General features: G+C 44.2%; 1 protein-coding gene across 1 annotated transcript in view; it reads right to left on the bottom strand.

The window, feature by feature from the left end:
- LOC126101277 (ras-like protein family member 10B) overlaps positions 1-7,785 on the bottom strand; it is a 73,098-nt gene extending 65,313 nt beyond the window's left edge. The window contains exons 1-2 of the mRNA XM_049911959.1: positions 7,766-7,785; positions 7,297-7,498 (exon numbers count right to left, since the gene is read on the bottom strand). Coding sequence (XP_049767916.1) covers positions 7,297-7,498; positions 7,766-7,785 — 222 coding nt within the window. The remainder of the gene's footprint in view (positions 1-7,296; positions 7,499-7,765) is intronic.
- Positions 7,786-18,355: the final 10,570 nt, after the last annotated feature.

Here is an 18,355-nt window from a genome sequence, read left to right as displayed (position 1 = left end):
GGTCGAGTGTGCTAACCACTGCGCCACCTCGCACAGTCAATATTAAAGTATCGGCCATATAAAGGTTTCGTAAGCTGTCTCCTTCGTGAGTGGCTGTTATTTCTGTATATTTCTCTATGAACCTCACTCTTACACTTGGCCGCCAGGGATTAGCCGAGCGGTCTTAGGCGCTGCAGTGATGGACTGTGCGGCAGGTCCCGGCGGAGGTTCGAATCCTCCCTCGGGTATGGATGTGCGTGTTTGTCCTTAGGATAATTTAGGTTAGGTAGTGTGTAAGCTTAGGGACTGATGACCTTAGCAGTTAAGTCCCATAAGATTTCACACACATTTGAACATTTTTTTCTTACACTTGCCTTTCGCTCTGATTATTTTTAAGTGGCTGTTCCACTTTAAATAGCCCCGTACGAATACTTCCAGATATTTAATGGATGTGATTGTTTCAAGTGCTTTGTAAACATACAATCACGGGCCTTTGCGCCTATTTATACGAAATATATTCCATTTCTTTACACTCATGGTCAACCGTGATCTCTGGAATTCACGTGTTAATGCACTTACCTACAGTTTGCTAGTGTAGAAAAGTCTCTGCAAAGAACAAAACTGTAAGCAAACAGCCTAGTGGAACTTCCGCCGTTATCCAGGGCGAACCAAACTTCGTGCGTCCTCATGCGACGGGGCGTTTCCTTGCATACCATCAACACAAAACCATCGCTAACAAAATGTCGTCCCACATGTGTTTTCGGCAGAAACTGGACATAAAGAAGGGTAATTTGGAAGCACTGTAATCACATGTACAACAAGAAACTTCATGCAGTAAACACAGCCATGCTGAACAGTTACGTCAGAAGGTAAAATTTTGCGTTAAAATACTCGATTTGACGAGTTCGATTCCAGGTTTAGATCTAATTGTTAGTTTTATAATATTTGTCTACCGAATAATGCTGTGGTATACATCATTTATTAAACGATATGTATCTACATCTACATCTACATTTATACTACGCAAGCCACCCAACGGTGTGTGGCGGAGGGCACTTCATGTGCCACTGTCATTATCTCTCTTTCCTGTTCCAGTCGCGTATGGTTCGCGGGAAGAACGACCGCCGGAAAGCCTCCGTGCGCTGTCGAATCTCTCTAATTTTACATTCGTGATCTCCTCGGGAGGTATAAGAAGGGGAAAGCAATATATTCGATACCTCATCCAGAAACGCACCCTCTCGAAACCCGGACAGCAAGCTACTACACCGCGATGCAGAGCGCCTCTCTTGCAGAATCCGCCACTTGAGCTTGCTAAACATCTCCGTAACGCTATCACCCGTACCAGATAATCCTGTGACGAAACGCGCCGCTCTTCTTTGGATCTTCTGTATCTCCTCTGTCAACCCGACCTGGTACAGATCACACACTGATGAGCAATACTCAAGTATAGGTCGAACGAGTGTTTTGTAAGCCACCTCCTTTGTTGATGGACTACATTTTCTAAGGACCCTCCCAATGACTCTCAACCTGGCACCCGGCTTACCAACAATTAATTTTATATGATCATTCCACTTCAAATGGTTCCGTACGCATACTCCCAGATATGTTGCAGAAGTAACTGCTACCAGTGTTAGTTCTGCTACCATATAATCATACAATAAAGGATCTTCCTTTCTGTGTATTCGCAATACATTATATTTGTCTATGTTAAGGGTAAGTTGCCACTCCATGCACCAAGTGCCTATCCGCTGCAGATCTTCCTGCATTTTGCTGCAATTTTCTAATGCTGCAACTTCTCTGTATACTACAGCATCATCCGCGAAAAGTCGCATGGAACTTCCGGCACTATCTACTAGATCATTTATATATATTGTGAAAAGCAATGGTCCCATAACACTTCCCTGTGGCACGCCAGAGGTTACTTTAACGTCTGTAGACGTCTCTCCATTGAGAACAACATGCTGTGTTCTGTTTGCTAAAAACTCTTCAGTCCAGCCACACAGCTGGTCTGATATTCCGTTGGCTCCTACTTTGTTTATCAGGTGACAGTGAGGAACTGTATCGAACGCCTTCCGCAAGTCAAGGATGATGGGATCTACCTGGGAGCCTGTATATAATATTTTCTGGGTCTCATGAACAAATAAAGCGAGTTAGGTCTCACACGATCGCTGTTTCCGGAATCCATGTTGATTCCTACAGAGTAGATTCTGGGTTTCCAGAAATGACATGATACGCGAGCAAAAAACATGTTCTAAAATTCTACAACAGATCGGTGTCAGAGATATAGGCCTATAGTCTTGCGCATCTGCTCGACGACCCTTCTTGAAAACTGGAACTACCTGTGCTCTTTTCCAATCATTTGCAACCTTCCGTTACTCTAGAGACATGCGGTACACGGCTGTTAGAAGGGGGGCAAGTTCTATCGTGTTGTGAACCGAGCAAGAGGTAAACACCGCGCGACGCCTCCATAATCACACAGTAGCAGTCACCCGCCGGGCGCCTGTCAGTTCGGGCACCATCCTCCAGATGACACTCACAAACCTGGAGCTCTTCCTGCTTCCACGCTACTTTCTCCAAAATCTATCTTTAGAGTGGACATCAGTCCGCAGCTCGTGGTCGTGCGGTAGCGTTCTCGCTTCCCACGGCCGGGTTCCCGGGTTCGATTCGCGGCGGGGTTAGGGATTTTCTCTGCCTCGTGATGACTGGGTGTTGTGTGATGTCCTTAGGTTAGTTAGGTTTAAGTAGTTCGAAGTTCTAGGGGACTGATGACCTCAGATGTTAAGTCCCATAGTGCTCAGAGCCAAGAGTGGACATCAGTCAATAGGGAAAGCTGTCAACCACATATTTCATTACTTCGGTCTTGTATTGGAGAATCTGGAAATTCTTCCGCCAATAGTCACAGAACACGACGTGCTGCGGACACTTTAATAGTTACGAACTACAGTCAGACAGTTTAGATCAGTGCCTGCAACCCGGTACGTAAAGTGCTCTGAAGACTGCCTTCTGACTCAGCAGTCACCATTTACAGAGAACTTGGACTATTAAGAGTGTCTGCAACATTACTATCAGTTACATATCACAGACTGCCAAGAGACAGAAAAATTACTGGATATCATGTATTAGGCTTAGGACAAGTGCTACGCGTAAAATTATATTAGAGTTAAGTTCCATATTGTAATATACTCTTAATAAACGTTATTTCTCATTGCGTTGCCTCATTTCTGTTCTAGTGCGCCTTGCCACAGCAAGTGTTTTCTGAACAATTATAGTACGCAATGGCTACTTTCCAGGAACTATAGCAGGCAGAAATTTTTCTGCTACTGTCGCTGTTTGGCCTGAATTAATTCAGTTACTACATTCTCCGCAGTATTCCACAAATACACTCTTTAATGCTGAAGAACAATTATTTGTCACACATGTCACAAATATTCATGAAGAGTAATAATTAGTTGACACAGACTACCTGTCACGGTACAGAAATAAATAGAAAAAGTAACAATATGGAGATGTTAAACATACTTACTACATTCTGTAAGAGTGAACAGTTGTAATCCTGCAAATACACAATTAGTGACAGCATGGCTTTCACAAAAGACAAACAGTCTTCCTACCAAATGTTCAAACCACCGCGTCGCGTCTCCAAATATTTAGCGACGCATTGCTTCATGTTTCTCCGAACTGCTCTCTTAAGAGTGGAACAATGGAAACGTTTGTACTCTAACTTCTGTGTTATTACTAAATAATTGGACGCCTCCAGTGTAAGACTTGCTGTAATTTCTGTACAACGGTTAATAACGTAGATACCATATCATGCAGTCTAAGATAAAGACATTAAAAAATTACACTTAGACCCGGAATTGAATTTGAAAACTCAAGTATTCTAACACAAAACTATACTCACTGCACTAACATCCTTTTAAATTAACAAGAGTTAGTATTGTTTTCCTTAATTAGAGTATCATTTCGGTTAAAGAAACAAGTGCAATTACAAATATAATGGAATGAAATTTTTTTGTTAAAAAAAATGTTCTTTTACTTTATATAAGGTGACGTCCTGTGACAAACATTTATTTTCAGTGAGGCTTGCACGTTATACAATACAAAATTTATGGAATTAAGTTTTCAACAGGGGAAAAAGGTGTGTCGAGTTTAATATGCGACAACATTATCTATGCGGTAGCTTTTACTACAAACGAACCGCTCAAATTTGGTTCTCTCCTCTACTTGGATGAAGTTTCCTCTGCTGCAGATGCGCCCTTCTGATCGACCTTTAAAGGTTCCGATAATTGTTTACCGCTATGACCTTACTATAGGCGCTATCCTCTCATCAGCATCAGGTATATAAAGTGTTTCTTTCTTCGGTGCAACAATACTAATTATACCTTCCGAGGATAAGATCGGTGCTACATTATTTATATCAGTTTCATCCACTATAAGGTAACGACGAGTTCCACTACGTGAAATATATCCATGTTGGCTGGCCCTGTCTCTCCTCGTGTTCGCTTCTACAAAGACCAATTTGTCGATCACCTTAACTGTAGCTTCATGAGGTCTGAACTATTGCAGATCAAGGTTCACCTTTAAGCCATCAGCACCGTAGCATACGGCTACATTGAGTTCTTTCTATGCAGCTTGCAACCGACTCAAAACATCGAGAGGCAGGCTACTATTATACAGACGGCTAATTCTCGGGCTTGGACACTCTGTTTCACCAAAAATCAGTGGCGGCAACGGCATCGCGAAACATATTTCTCGGGATTCAGGTATTACTTCTGTTTCCAACCCCTTTCCCGCCGCGTTCGACAGTGTAATTCCCTGATTCGTTGATGATGTTGCAAAATATCAAGTATGATGGGGAAACGTAAATGTATTAATATGAGGCAACGTACCCTAGTCTGTAAACGATCTAGTAGGAAACTATAAGCGAAAATCGTTCTGATACCTCTGAAAGTGGATGTCTTCTGCTGCAAGCTCTTGCTTTCATATTTTTGGAGGAGTCAGTATGGACCGAAAGAAGAAAGTCCAGTAAACACAGGCTCTGCGGTGCATCCTTTAACAGCTATGCATTTGTTCATCGTTGCTATTAGGAAACACATATCTTCTGTTGAAGTAGAAGAGGTCCACTGTAAGATGTATCACAACGATTTTCACTTGTGGCTTTCGTCTCGGTCGTTTCCGGACCAGGGATCCTAACCTCAAATTACGTTTCCCCTTCTCCATTTTCTTGAAAGTTTGTATCATCATCACGGAATTTCCCCGTACATTCAATGATGGCGCGTTGTGGGATGATCTGGGATGTTTTCAGGCGACTACGCAGTAACTACGCGTTAGAGCCATACATTACTTAATGACGATGCTTCTCTTGGAGGTGGTTACAGTGTCGCAAGACTACCTTCATTGACGTCCACTTTCAACCAAAAATAAGCACGGAACGAAGTTTTATAAGAGATATTTTTGTTAGCATGCAAGGAACCCTGCTGTGGCGTCCTAATGTGCGAATGTCAGTTCATCCTGCACATATTTCTATTCGCCTAGCTGAGTGGTCAATGTGGCTGACTGCCATACGGGGGGCCCCAAGTTCGATTTCCGGTACTACCAGTGATTTTTCCTCCGTAGGACGAATGTAATGGGCTGCAAACAGCTTCGTCGTGCCATTTCAAGAGCTACACTGCCGGTTATTAAAATTGCTACACCAAGACGAAATGCAGATGGACAAATATATTATACTACAACTGACATGTGATTACATTTTCACGGAAATTGGGTACATAGATCCTGAGAAATCAGTACCCAGAACAACCACCTCTGGCCATAATAACGGCCTTGATACGCCTGGGCATTGAGTCAAACAGAGCTCGGAAGGCGTGTACAGGTACAGCTGCCCATGCAGCTTCAACAAGATACCACAGTTCATCAAGAGTAGTGACTGGCGTATTGTGACGAGCCAGTTGGTCGGCCACCATTGACCAGACGTTTTTAGTTGGTGAGAGATCTGGAGAACGTGCTGGCCAGGGCAGCAGTCGAACATTTTCTGTCTCCAGAAACGCCCGTACAGGATCTGCAACATGCGGTCGCGCATTATCCTTCTGAAATGTAGGGTTTCGAAAGGATCGAATGAAGGGTAGAGCCACGGGTCGTAACACATCTGAAATGTAACGTTCACTGTTCAAAGTGCCGTCAATGCGAACAAGATGTGACCGAGACGTGTAACCAATGGCACCCCATACCGTCACGCCGGGTGATACGCCAGTATGGCGATGACGAATACACTCTTCCAATGTGCGTTCACCGCGATGTCGCCAAACACGGATGCGACCATCATGATGCTGTAAACAGAACCCGATTCATCCGAAAAAATGACGTTTTGCCATTTGTGCACACAGGTTGGTCGTTGAGTACACCATCGCAGGCGCTCCTGTCTGTGATGCAGCGCCAAGGGTAATCGCAGACATGGTCTGCGAGCTGATAGTCCATGCTGCTGCGAACGTCGTCGAACTGTTCGTGCAGATGGTTGTTGTCTTGGGAACGTTCCCATCTGTTGACTCAGGGATCGAGATGTGGCTGCATGATCCGTTACAGCCATGCGTATAAGATGCCTGTCACCTCGACTGTTAGTAATACGAGGCCGTTGGGATCCAGTACGGAGTTCCGTATTACCCTCCTGAATCTACCGATTCCATACTGTGCTAACAGTCATTGGATCTCGAACAACGCGAGCAGCAATGTCGCGATACGATAAACCGCAATCGCGATTGCCTACAATCCGACCTTAATCAAAGTCGTAAACGTGATGGTACGCATTTCTGCTTCTTACACGATGTATCACAACAACGTTTCACCAGGCAACGCCGGTCAACTGCTGTTTGTGTATGAGAAATCGGTTGGAAACTTTCCTCATGTCAGTACGTTTTAGGTGTCGCCACAGGCGCCAACCTTGTGTGAATGTTCTCAAAAGGTAATCATTTGCGTATCACAGCATCGTCTTTCTCTCGGTTAAATTTCGCGTCTGTCGCACCTCATCTTCGTGGTGTAGCAATTTTAATGGCCGGTAGTGTACTTGACCGAGTAGTAGCGGCATTAGGTCTGCTACAGCGATAACGGCAGAGTGTGCAGTCTGCTGACTCCCTGTACTCCATACCGCATCGGCAGATGATGGTACGGTGGTCGGTCGTCCCGACTGGCCCGTCTGCGGTTAGAACGGTGATGCTGGCTTGTACATTTCTGCTCCAGAGAAACAAAGCCTCGTCTCTGTGTGTAATCGGTTGACTGTGTGGTGTGTTTTCTATGTGGAGAAGCACTATTGTGTTAATTAGTTACCCTGACGATGGAGGTCTTCCCGACGGCAGACGCACCCAGGAGCGCCACCTTGACGCAGCTGAGGCAGGAGTCCGCCCCCGCACTTGGGGGCCGAGCCGCGTGGTCTCCGCGGGGCCGGCCGCCTCCGGAAGGTCCTGCGAGCACACGGGAACAAGTCCGAGCTTCATCTCCTGTTTGCGGCACACTCTCATGGTTTGCTATACTGAGGCCACATAACAAAATAACGACAGCACCATCAAACAAAAATAGAAATTCCTTAGTTTAATCGTTCGTAGATCATTTACTTACTTGTTATTTATTTATTTAACCTGATCAGATTTGGCCCTCAGGACCTCTCTTACTTTGGAAAAGGGTTTTACGCATACATTACTTTTTGCATCTTTGACTGTTGTACCAAAACATTATGATTGTGAAAAAACAGTAATTCCACAGGCTTTCGTGGCCGTTGTCACTGAAGTTAAAATCTTACCGGTTATTAGGCCACGTCATATTTCTACTAAAATGATCGGCGTTTGCCGGCCGAGGTGGCCGAGCGGTTCTAGGCGCTATAGTCTGGAACCACGCGATCGCTACGGTCGCAGGTTGGAATCCTGCCTCGGGCATGGATGTGTGTGATGTCCTTAGGTTAGTTAGGTTTATGTAGTTCTAAGTTCTAGGGGGCTGATGACCTCAGCAGTTAAGTCCCATAGTGCTCAGAGACATTTTTTTGATGGGCGTTTCGACCCCTCTGCTGGGATCTTCCTCAGGATCTTATGGTGTCCACTATTGCTAGAACACTATCAGAGACGAGTGTCACGTCCTCTTATAAAGGGGAGTTTTCTCGCGTTCGTGCTGGAGAAGTGATAGTATTGGTTAAAATTCATATGACTACCATTGGTGGGCCATAGTCATATGCTAATATTCCCGCTCTGATGCAGAAGAAGTGGCATTGTTGGCTAATCTCCTGTAGATACCATTGGCGGCCCATCGTCACTGGATAGAAAGGCACTATTCCACACTTACACTGGAAAACGGCTATTGGTTGGTCGTCATCATTGGCTGGATTCGAAATGGACAGAGCATGAGAGGCAGACTGTTTACCCAAAATATTATTGCCCGCCGAAGTGATTTGCAGCGCGTTGTTTATGTCGCTCGCACACCGCGGCCGCGTATTCACTTTCTTGATGGCGTGGATCTACGATGCTGGAAGCCCATAGCCGCCCTCTCTATTGAAATTACATGCATTCTTGGAAATTTCAACCGCTTCTCGGACTTTCCCTGTATAATGTTTGTTTCCTTAGCCAGGAGATTCAGCGAAGACGCTCAGTCTGCAGGTATCACTTGAAGATGACGGCAAGGAACGCTGTCGAAATATCGTGGTTTGAAAACGACTGCACCCGGCTGGAGACCCGAGGACAGTACAAACAGTTAATTCGCCGGGAAAGTCTAAGATCACACATCATAACGTCCTGGTTGTCGGTGAAGAGATCGGCCCCGTTCACGTGCCATGCCACTGTGGAACGTGACATTGCGTGCCTTGCAGACCTATTAAATGAAACTGCAACTGCACCCGCTGTTTCGCGTAGGTTCTTTCTTTCCTGTTCTACATCTACATCTACATGGTTACTCAGAAATTCACACATAAGTGCCTGGCAGAGGGTTCATCGAACCATTTTCATACTACTTCTCTACCATTCCACTCTCGAATGGCGAGTGGGAAAAAGGAACACCTAAATCTTTCGGTTCGAGCTCTGATTTCTGTTATTTTATTATGATGATCATTTCTCCCTACGTAGGTGAGTGTCAACAAAAAATTTCGCATTCGGAAGAGAAAGATGGTGATTGAAATTTCGTAAATAGATCTCGCCGCAAAGAAAACTGCGGTTGTTTCAGTGACTGCCACCCCAACACGCGTATCGTATCAGTGACACTCTCACCACTGTTGCGCGCTAACACGAAACAGGCTGCGTTCTTTGCCCTTTTTAGATGTCCTCCGTCAATCCTACCTGGTAAGGATCCCATACCGCAGAGCAATATTCCAGCAGAGGACGGACAAGTGTAAAATAGGCTGTCTCTTTAGTGGGTTTTTCGCATCTTCTAAGTGTTCTGCCAACAAAACGCAGCCTTTGTTTCGCCTTCCCCACAATATTATCTATGTGGTCTTTTCAATTTAAGTTACTCGTAATTGTAATTCCTAGGTATTTAGTCGAATTGACAGCCCTTAGATTTGTGCGATTTATCGTATACACAAAATTTATCGGATTTCTTTTAGTACCCATGTGGATGACCTCGCACTTTCTTTGTTTAGTGCCAATTACCACTTTTTGCACCATACAGAAGTTCTCTCTAGATCATTTTGTAACTGAAATTGATCATCTGATGATTTTACTAGACGGTAAAGTACAGCATCATCTGAAAACAATCTAAGGGGGCTGCTCAGATTATCATCTAGATCATTGATGTAAATCAGGAACAGAAGAGGGCCTATGACACTACCTTGCGGAACGCCAGATATGACTTCTGTTGTACTCGATGATTTACCGTCTATCACTACGAACTGTGATCTCTCTGAGAGGAAATCACGAATACAGTCACGCAACTGAGACGATTCTCCATATGCACGCAATTTGATTAATAGTCGCTTGTGAGGAACGGTATCAAAAGCCTTCTGGAAATCTAGGAATATGGTATCGATCTCATATCCCTTGTCGACAGCACACATTACTTCATGGGAATAAAGAGATAGCTGTGTTGCACAAGAACGATGTTTTCTGAATCCGTGTTGGTTATTTATCAATAAGTCATTTTCTTCAAGGTGATTCATAATGTTCGAGTACAGTATATGCTCTAAAATCCTACTGCAAATTGAGGTCAGTGATATGGATCTGTAATTCAATGGGTTACTCCTATTTGCTTTCTTCACTATTGGTGTGACCTGTGCTACTTTCCAGTCTTTAGGAACAGACCTTTCGTCAAGTGAGCGGTTGTATATGATTGCTAAGGAAGGCGCTATTGTGTCTGCATACTTTGAAAGGAACCTGATTGGTATACCATCTGGATCGGAAGACTTGCCTTTCTTAAGTGATTTGAGTTGTTTCGCAACACCTAAGATATCTACTTTTATGTCACTCATGCTAACAGCTGTTCTGGTTTCGAATTCTGGAATATTTACTTCATCTTATTTCGTGAAGGAATTACGGAAAACTGTATTTAGTAACTCCGCTGCACTGTTGCACAGTATAGCGCTAATCTGCTACTATAGTTGACCATGGTCTACCCCGTCTCCTTCGGGCAGCAGTGTTTATATATCTGAATGCTCCTCATACCCTTGAAACTATGCTATGAGCAATACCAAACTCCTGGGCTACATTCGTCACTTTTCGTCCTCCTTCCAGTTTCCTGATGATTGTTCCCCGTGTAAAGTCTTCCAAATGTTGTCTCTGGGCCATGTTGTAATGAAAATCATCACAGTGTGTCTTAACGGTTCGCTCATTGACACACACTGCCTTTCCCTGTTGCCTGAACTGCCTCGTGTTGTAGCCTCAACCCCATTTGGCGCTATAGTCGCGCTAATCTCACGCCACGTGCTTTGCTTCTTACTGTGTACGACTGGGAGACTTCTCGCAACACGCTTCCGCACCCTCGTTCATTTCAGCCGAGTAGTTAATATGTTTTGTTAAATTATCTACCTCGTGCTTAGGTGTTGCAGAGCAGCGAAATTATGTCAGGGGTTTTTCTAGGCTGTTGGTTATTACTTAGAGACAAACGAAACATTGACAGAGGACTTTCACATTAGCACCTCAGTGGTGATGGCTATCGGGAGGCGATTCGTGGTAAGCGGCAGGTGTGCTTGTCGTGTGCATGTGGGATAGTCAAGCGGCATTTGCGAAGCGGCTTGTTCTTTGCATGAAGATGGCAGACACTGTATGAACGGCCGAGGCCCAAGTTGTCCTGAACAGAAGTCTGCTGACTATGAGTAACTCACAGTCACTGTATTCAGAGATGAAGCACTGAACGACCTCCAAGCAGTACTTGGAGTGCCTCAATGACTCCCCATATTGCTACATTTGCTCTGTGTGTGTCCTTACACCTGAATGGCCATGCAGGATTCGTTATCTCTCCAATAAAATCATTTCTTACCAACTTCTGTTGCTGTTTTCTGACGCTTATTTTCTCATGCTAAAAGAAACACACGTTTTCTCAATAATCTTTCGCTCTGAAAGCTATCCTCTGTATGGTTTACTTTGCCAACAACCACCTAGCTCCGTATATTGTTGGGACGTACATTTTCTTCTTATTCTTCATGATCATCATTTGGTGTTCTGTCTGTTGGCAGGTCCCTGACACCATCTCACCCTGTTCCAGGTCAACTGCTTCGTAGTCTGGTACCTTCCTCTTTCAACTTCATCCAGAATTTTTATTCTTGTTTTCCCTATTTACTTCCATCCATTGTAGGTTCAATAGCAGTTGCCAGAATTCCTTTTCCTCGCAGTGTATCTCCCGTTAGTTTGCTTTCCTTTTGCTAAACAGGTTGAGTGAGTTCTTTGCTTCTTTGTATCTTCCAGAGCTTCAGAGTTCATGACTTTATTCATCCATTTTATTTTCTCGGTTCCCGCCCCTCCACCTCTCCAATACCAACTGCTCCGATTTTGTCTCCTTTTTTATTCTTCAGTGCACAGTTTTCAAATCTGTTTTGAAAAACACCCCTAACGAAATATCTGACCAAATTTTTCTTAACTCCAACCCCAATTTGCTGCATATAACTGGGCATCCCATTGCCTATGTGGAAAACAACGGGACACTACCACATTAATTTCGCAAGCAGTACATGATGTGTCTCTCCATGTGACAGTGTCCAAAGTTAAAACTTCCCCTCACTCGGTACTCCAGGAGGCGAACACATTGAAAGCAAACATATTAAGTGTGCCAATCGCTGAACTATATGAAATAAAATCGTCGTAACCTCTGAAAGATTTGCTTCTGGATATTAAAACTGCATGGTTTGCCGCGGGGTATGATGAGATTTAGTATGCCCATGCGCCTTGTTGTTGTCGGCCTTGTTGCTCGTCAATAAACAAAACTGGCGCGTTTGGGGGACTGAGAATACGCATTTCGCGATCGAGAAGTCTCTTCACCCTCAACGAGTGAACGGAATAATCGGTGCGATATTACGTGATGCCACGGTGACCACCGAACGGTACGTGAAGGTTTTGGAAAATGTTTTCATCCCCATTATCCAAAGTGAACCTGATTTCGATAAGATGTGGTTCATTCAAGACGGACCTCGGTCCCATCGAAGGAGGTGTGTTCGATGTTCTGGAGGAGCACTTTGGGGACGGCATTCTGGCTCTGGGGTACTCAGAGGCCGTTGGCACGGTTGTCGATTGCCGCCATATTCTCCGGATCTGAATGCATGGTACTCCTTTTTGTGGGGCTATATTAAAGACAAGATGTGCAACAATAAGCCCAAAACCATTGCTAAGCTGAAAACAGCCATTCAGGAGGTCATCGACAGAATGAATGTTCCGACACTTCAGCGAGTCATGCAGAATTTTTCTGTTCGTCTGCGCCACATGATCGTCAATGGTGGCACCTATATAGAACATGTCATAACCTAAATCCGAGTATCTGTAGTGAGGTTTACATGTCTAATAAAGTGTATCTACGCCGTAGTTCGTAACTAATTTACTTTTTTTTCATATAATTCAATAACTTTCACCCTGTATGAAAGGAAGGAGGAGAGAATGAAGTAAGGGAAGATAAGGGTTGGACCACGAAATGTCCACGCCCTGCTACTAGCGTTCTAGGGGCTGCAGTCTGGAACCACGAGACCGCTACTGTCGCAGGTTCGAATCCTGCCTCGGGCATGGATGTGTGTGATGTCCTTAGGTTAGTTAGGTTTAACTAGTTCTAAGTTCTAGCGGACTAATGACCTCAGAAGTTGAGTCCCATAGTGCTCAGAGCCATTTGAACCATTTTTGAACCTGATACTAGCAGGAAAGATGAAGATGCAAAACAGGAGATGAAAAGAAACATATGAGATGCACTTTTTTCATGTGTGAAATAAGATGGGAGAGAACGGAGAGGTAGAAATCGATGATTACAAACTTTTCTTCTCTGGGGAAATCAAGAACGTAGAAAACCGAATGGGACTATTGTAAGGACGGAAACTAAAAGGTATGGTAATAAAGTTCCACATTATTGATGAGAGATTGATGATGATACGACTGCAGTGTATTGATAAAGATGTGGTATTAATGCAGGCATACCTACCCATCAGTCAGCGTAGAGATGAGAAGGTGGAAGGATATTATGAGAAGATTCAAAAACTTATCGAGAAAGAAAGTAGAAGTGCCTGCATTATTGTTAACGGGGATTGGAATACAGTGGCCGAGCGGTTATAGGCGCTTCAGTCCGGAACCGCGCTACTGCTACGGTGGCAGGTTCTAATCCTGCCTCGGGCATGGATGTGTGTGGTGTCCTTAGGTTAGTTAGGTTTAAGTAGTTCTAAGCCCTAGGGGACTGATGACCTCAGCTCTTAAGTCCCATAGTGCTCAGAGCCATTTGAACCATTTTTTTGGAATACAGCGGTGGGCGAAGAAAGAGATGAATAGAAAGAGGAGATTATTATGTGGAACACTGGTTATAAGTCTGAGGAAAAGGTTTGGCAAGTGTTTTGTCCGGAGTGTGGCACTCTATAGGGCAGAAACATGGACACTGAGTCGAGAGGATGAGAAAAGGCTAGAAGTAATTGAGATGTGGATGTGGAGGAGAATGGAGAGAATAAGCTGGATGGAAACAGTAAACCAGGCAAGAATGGTGAAAATTGTTGGTGTGAGGAGACGACTGCTACAGGTTATAAGAAAAGGAAGAAGAACTGTGTGGGATATTCGATGAGACGGGAGCGCCTGCTAACAGTCGGTTTCGAAGGTCTGGTTTGAGATAGGAGAATGAGAGGAAGGAGGAGATACAAAACGATAGACAACATAGAGGTAGTCACGCAGACCTGGAGAGTATGGCAGAAGGCAGGAGAGCATCGAGAGTTACCACGTGAAAACCTGTCTTTGGACAGATCACTGATGACGACGAGTTATCCGTTAGCAAACACCAGAAAATTGCTGTGCCTCGGCTTGTCGCCAACCAGTCAGACATCAGTGTCCAGCGGGTGGCCTATACAAAAGGCTGCAGGGACCAAGTGAGCAAATGCGACAGAGGCATCGAGTAAGATCGCCACCAGGGGTCGAAATCACCGTGGGCTTACTTGCTTCCGTAGAGACACGTGTGCGCAAATAGTTCTGACAGTATCCACGCACATCCACCGTATTTAGGCCAGTGCTCATCAGTGCCAGGCCAGTTCATTCTCAGAGACCTCTCTGGCCCAGGGGTCAACCGAGTGGTGGTTCATCAGTCAACGTATCGCTTAGGAACTATCGCGCATGGAGGATCATCGACGACCATTACCCTGCCAGAAGCCAGCGCCAATCGGAGCAGTCAGTTCCGTCGTCGGACCCCGACGAGAAGTGGATTTCTTCTGCAACACAGATTTGTGTGGAGATAGGTATTGGGCTCTCACCATGTTGCGGTTTTAAACTTTCAATTCCTTCTGTACGAGGGCAATGACTTCATCTGTGGTTATTCAGGCTCTGTCCTTCAGTTAAGTGTACATTGTGTCTCTGTGTGGAGACCAACACCAAACAGTGGACTCGTAATTGGGCTACTAACTTTGAAACATTCATAGTGAACCCACAGTTTGAACGCTTGGTTATTTCGATCTTGGCCTTCTGTCAGTTAATCATTTATTGCCTCTCTTTTAGGACTTGAATTACCAAGTGAACTTTCATTTCTGTATAAATGAAGCTCCCGAAAGGGGACTTGAGTTTGATTTCAATCCATATTATTGCTTACGGACTGAGAAATTTGCTTTTTATGTGTTTATGAGAAATCTGATGAACTTGGTATGCAGTGTTTATCTCTGTGCGCCGTCACCTGCAATGGGACATATCAAAATATCTGTAGGGGATACCTGGGCACGTTTATGCACGTAGCACGTTTGCGCAGAGCACTTTTCTCGGGATACATTCTTGCTAGAGAGTTACCAACGATGGAAGAATAGTACTGCTATCTACCGTGGGCTCTTAAAAAGTTGATGGCACCAACTGAGTCAACGTTTGCTGCGAGGTACATATTTGTATTCTTATGCAAGGTGAGTAAATTTTGTTACTCAATTATCGAAGCTCCTAAGGAGCATACTTTTGGAACTGAGAACAGATAAATGTGTGTTCCTTTACTGGAGGTTATTCTACTTTACAAGGTACATTTGTATAATTTCAAACCCTGACAGCTACTACCGTTTTTTGAAATCTAATTCAAACATGGTGATAAGGTATGTTTACACACTTCTGTTGGGGTACGTTAATGCAATATTGCCTTTATACTTACTGCTTGAAACGACACAACCAATCAGAAGCAAATCGAGAATAGGTCTAGTGCCATAGATATAAAAGGTGGACTCGCGATGATTGTCCATAGGAAACATTATTTTTTTGAAAGCACAAATTTCAACTTGGACGACGATGATGAATAGGCGTTTCATTCGCATTCAACTCTATGTAGGCCATACTACGCTAACAGTTGGAAATTTGCCTAAAAATGTTTACTGCCAGTAAAACTGTCGTATTTTACCGCGTTATTTGTTGCAAATAAGCCTTTAATTTTATTTACTGCCAATAAAAATCTGTTTGAAAATTTAAGTACTGTGTTTCGTTTGCTCATTACTGTGTTCTGCCATATGCATAAACCCCCACTGGTGCATAAACTTGTCCCATACCTGGGAAATGTTTATGCACTCAACTTGAATAAATTATTTTGCCCAATTAAATGAAATGTTTAGTTAGCAGTACATATATGCCAAGTTATACTTTAACAACCATGTTGTTGGACTGAACAATTTTAAAGACGATAAATCTAACCAAAAATATTAAAAAAATTACGAAAAGAAATTCGCGTAAATGTGCCCCAGTCTCCCCTACTGTGCAACCTGTACAATCTAATCTTTCACGACGATGCTTTTCCATAAAATATTGCTCAGACTTCTCGCACATCAGTTCTGGAGAAAACCTCGAGCTTTCGATAATAACCACCATCACCTTCGTCAGGAGCAGCTGCCTCTCTTGGCTGGTCTGCTGATTTCCCAATGGAGGTGCCGTCACTCCCGTAGGGACGTAAGGAATGCGGTGAGAGAAATTTGGAAAACTTATACACTACACATTAGGCTCATCTGTTGGATATTATAACTGATGTACGGTACAACATCAAGTCTTGTCCAAGTTCCCTCGGAACTGCTCCTCAATGTCTTTCCAAAGGGCACCTGAAGAGTCATTGCCCAGCGAGGTATCTACAGGGTGTTTCAAAAATGACCGGTATATTTGAAACGGCAATAAAAACTAAACGAGCAGCGATAGAAATACACCGTTTGTTGCAATATGCTTGGGACAACAGTACATTTTCAGGCAGACAAACTTTCGAAATTACAGTAGTTACAATTTTCAACAACAGATGGCGCTGCGGTCTGGGAAACTCTATAGTACGATATTTTCCACATATCCACCATGCGTAGCAATAATATGGCGTAGTCTCTGAATGAAATTACCCGAAACCTTTGACAACGTGTCTGGCGGAATGGCTTCACATGCAGATGAAATGTACTGCTTCAGCTGTTCAATTGTTTCTGGATTCTGGCTGTACACCTGGTCTTTCAAGTGTCCCCACAGAAAGAAGTCACAGGGGTTCATGTCTGGCGAATAGGGAGGCCAATCCATGCCGCCTCCTGTATGTTTCGGATAGCCCAAAGCAATCACACGATCATCGAAATTTTCATTCAGGAAATTAAAGACGTCGGCCGTGCGATGTGGCCGGGCACCATCTTGCATAAACCACGAGGTGTTCGCAGTGTCGTCTAAGGCAGTTTGTACCGCCACAAATTCACGAAGAATGTCCAGATAGCGTGATGCAGTAATCGTTTCGGATCTGAAAAATGGGCCAATGATTCCTTTGGAAGAAATGGCGGCCCAGACCAGTACTTTTTGAGGATGCAGAGACGATGGGACTGCAACATGAGGCTTTTCGGTTCCCCATATGCGCCAGTTCTGTTTATTGACGAAGCCGTCCGGGTAAAAATAAGCTTCGTCAGTAAACCAAATGCTGCCCACATGCATATCGCCGTCATCAATCCTGTGCACTATATCGTTAGCGAATGTCTCTCGTGCAGCAATGGTAGCGGCGCTGAGGGGTTGCCGCGTTTGAATTTTGTATGGATAGAGGTGTAAACTCTGGCGCATGAGACGATACGTGGACGTTGGCGTCATTTGGACCGCAGCTGCAACACGGCGAACGGAAACCCGAGGCCGCTGTTGGATCACCTGCTGCACTAGCTGCGCGTTGCCCTCTGTGGTTGCCGTACGCGGTCGCCCTACCTTTCCACACGTTCATCCGTCACGTTCCCAGTCCGTTGAAATTTTTCAAACAGATCCTTTATTGTATCGCTTTTCGGTCCTTTGGTTACATTAAACCTCCGTTGAAAACTTCGTCTTGTTGCAACAACACTGTGTTCTAGGCGGTGGAATTCCAACACCAGAAACGTCCTCTGTTCTAAGGAATAAACCATGTTGTCTACAGTACACTTGCACGTTGTGAACAGCACACGCTTACAGCAGAAAGACGACGTACAGAATGGCGCACCCACAGACTGCGTTGCCTTCTATATCTTTCACATCACTTGCAGCGCCATCTGTTGTTGAAAATTGTAACTACTGTAATTTCGAAAGTTTGTCCGCCTGAAAATGTACTGTTGTCCCAAGCATATTGCAACAAACGGTGTATTTCTATCACTGCTCGTTTAGTTTTTATTGCCGTTTCAAATATACCGGTCATTTTTGAAACACCCTGTATCAGTGTCTCCCGAGCATCCTACTTAGCGTAGACACACATGTACTTTAGATTGATGCCAAGTATAAAAATTCCAATACGAGATTCTTAATTACGTTTGGAACATTCTGAAAGGAATTTTGATGGTTTTGTCCTC

The sequence above is a fragment of the Schistocerca cancellata genome, chromosome 9, assembly GCF_023864275.1.
Source record: "Schistocerca cancellata isolate TAMUIC-IGC-003103 chromosome 9, iqSchCanc2.1, whole genome shotgun sequence".
In the NCBI taxonomy this organism is placed as follows: domain Eukaryota; kingdom Metazoa; phylum Arthropoda; class Insecta; order Orthoptera; family Acrididae; genus Schistocerca; species Schistocerca cancellata.
This window is presented reverse-complemented; position numbering and strand designations above follow the sequence as displayed.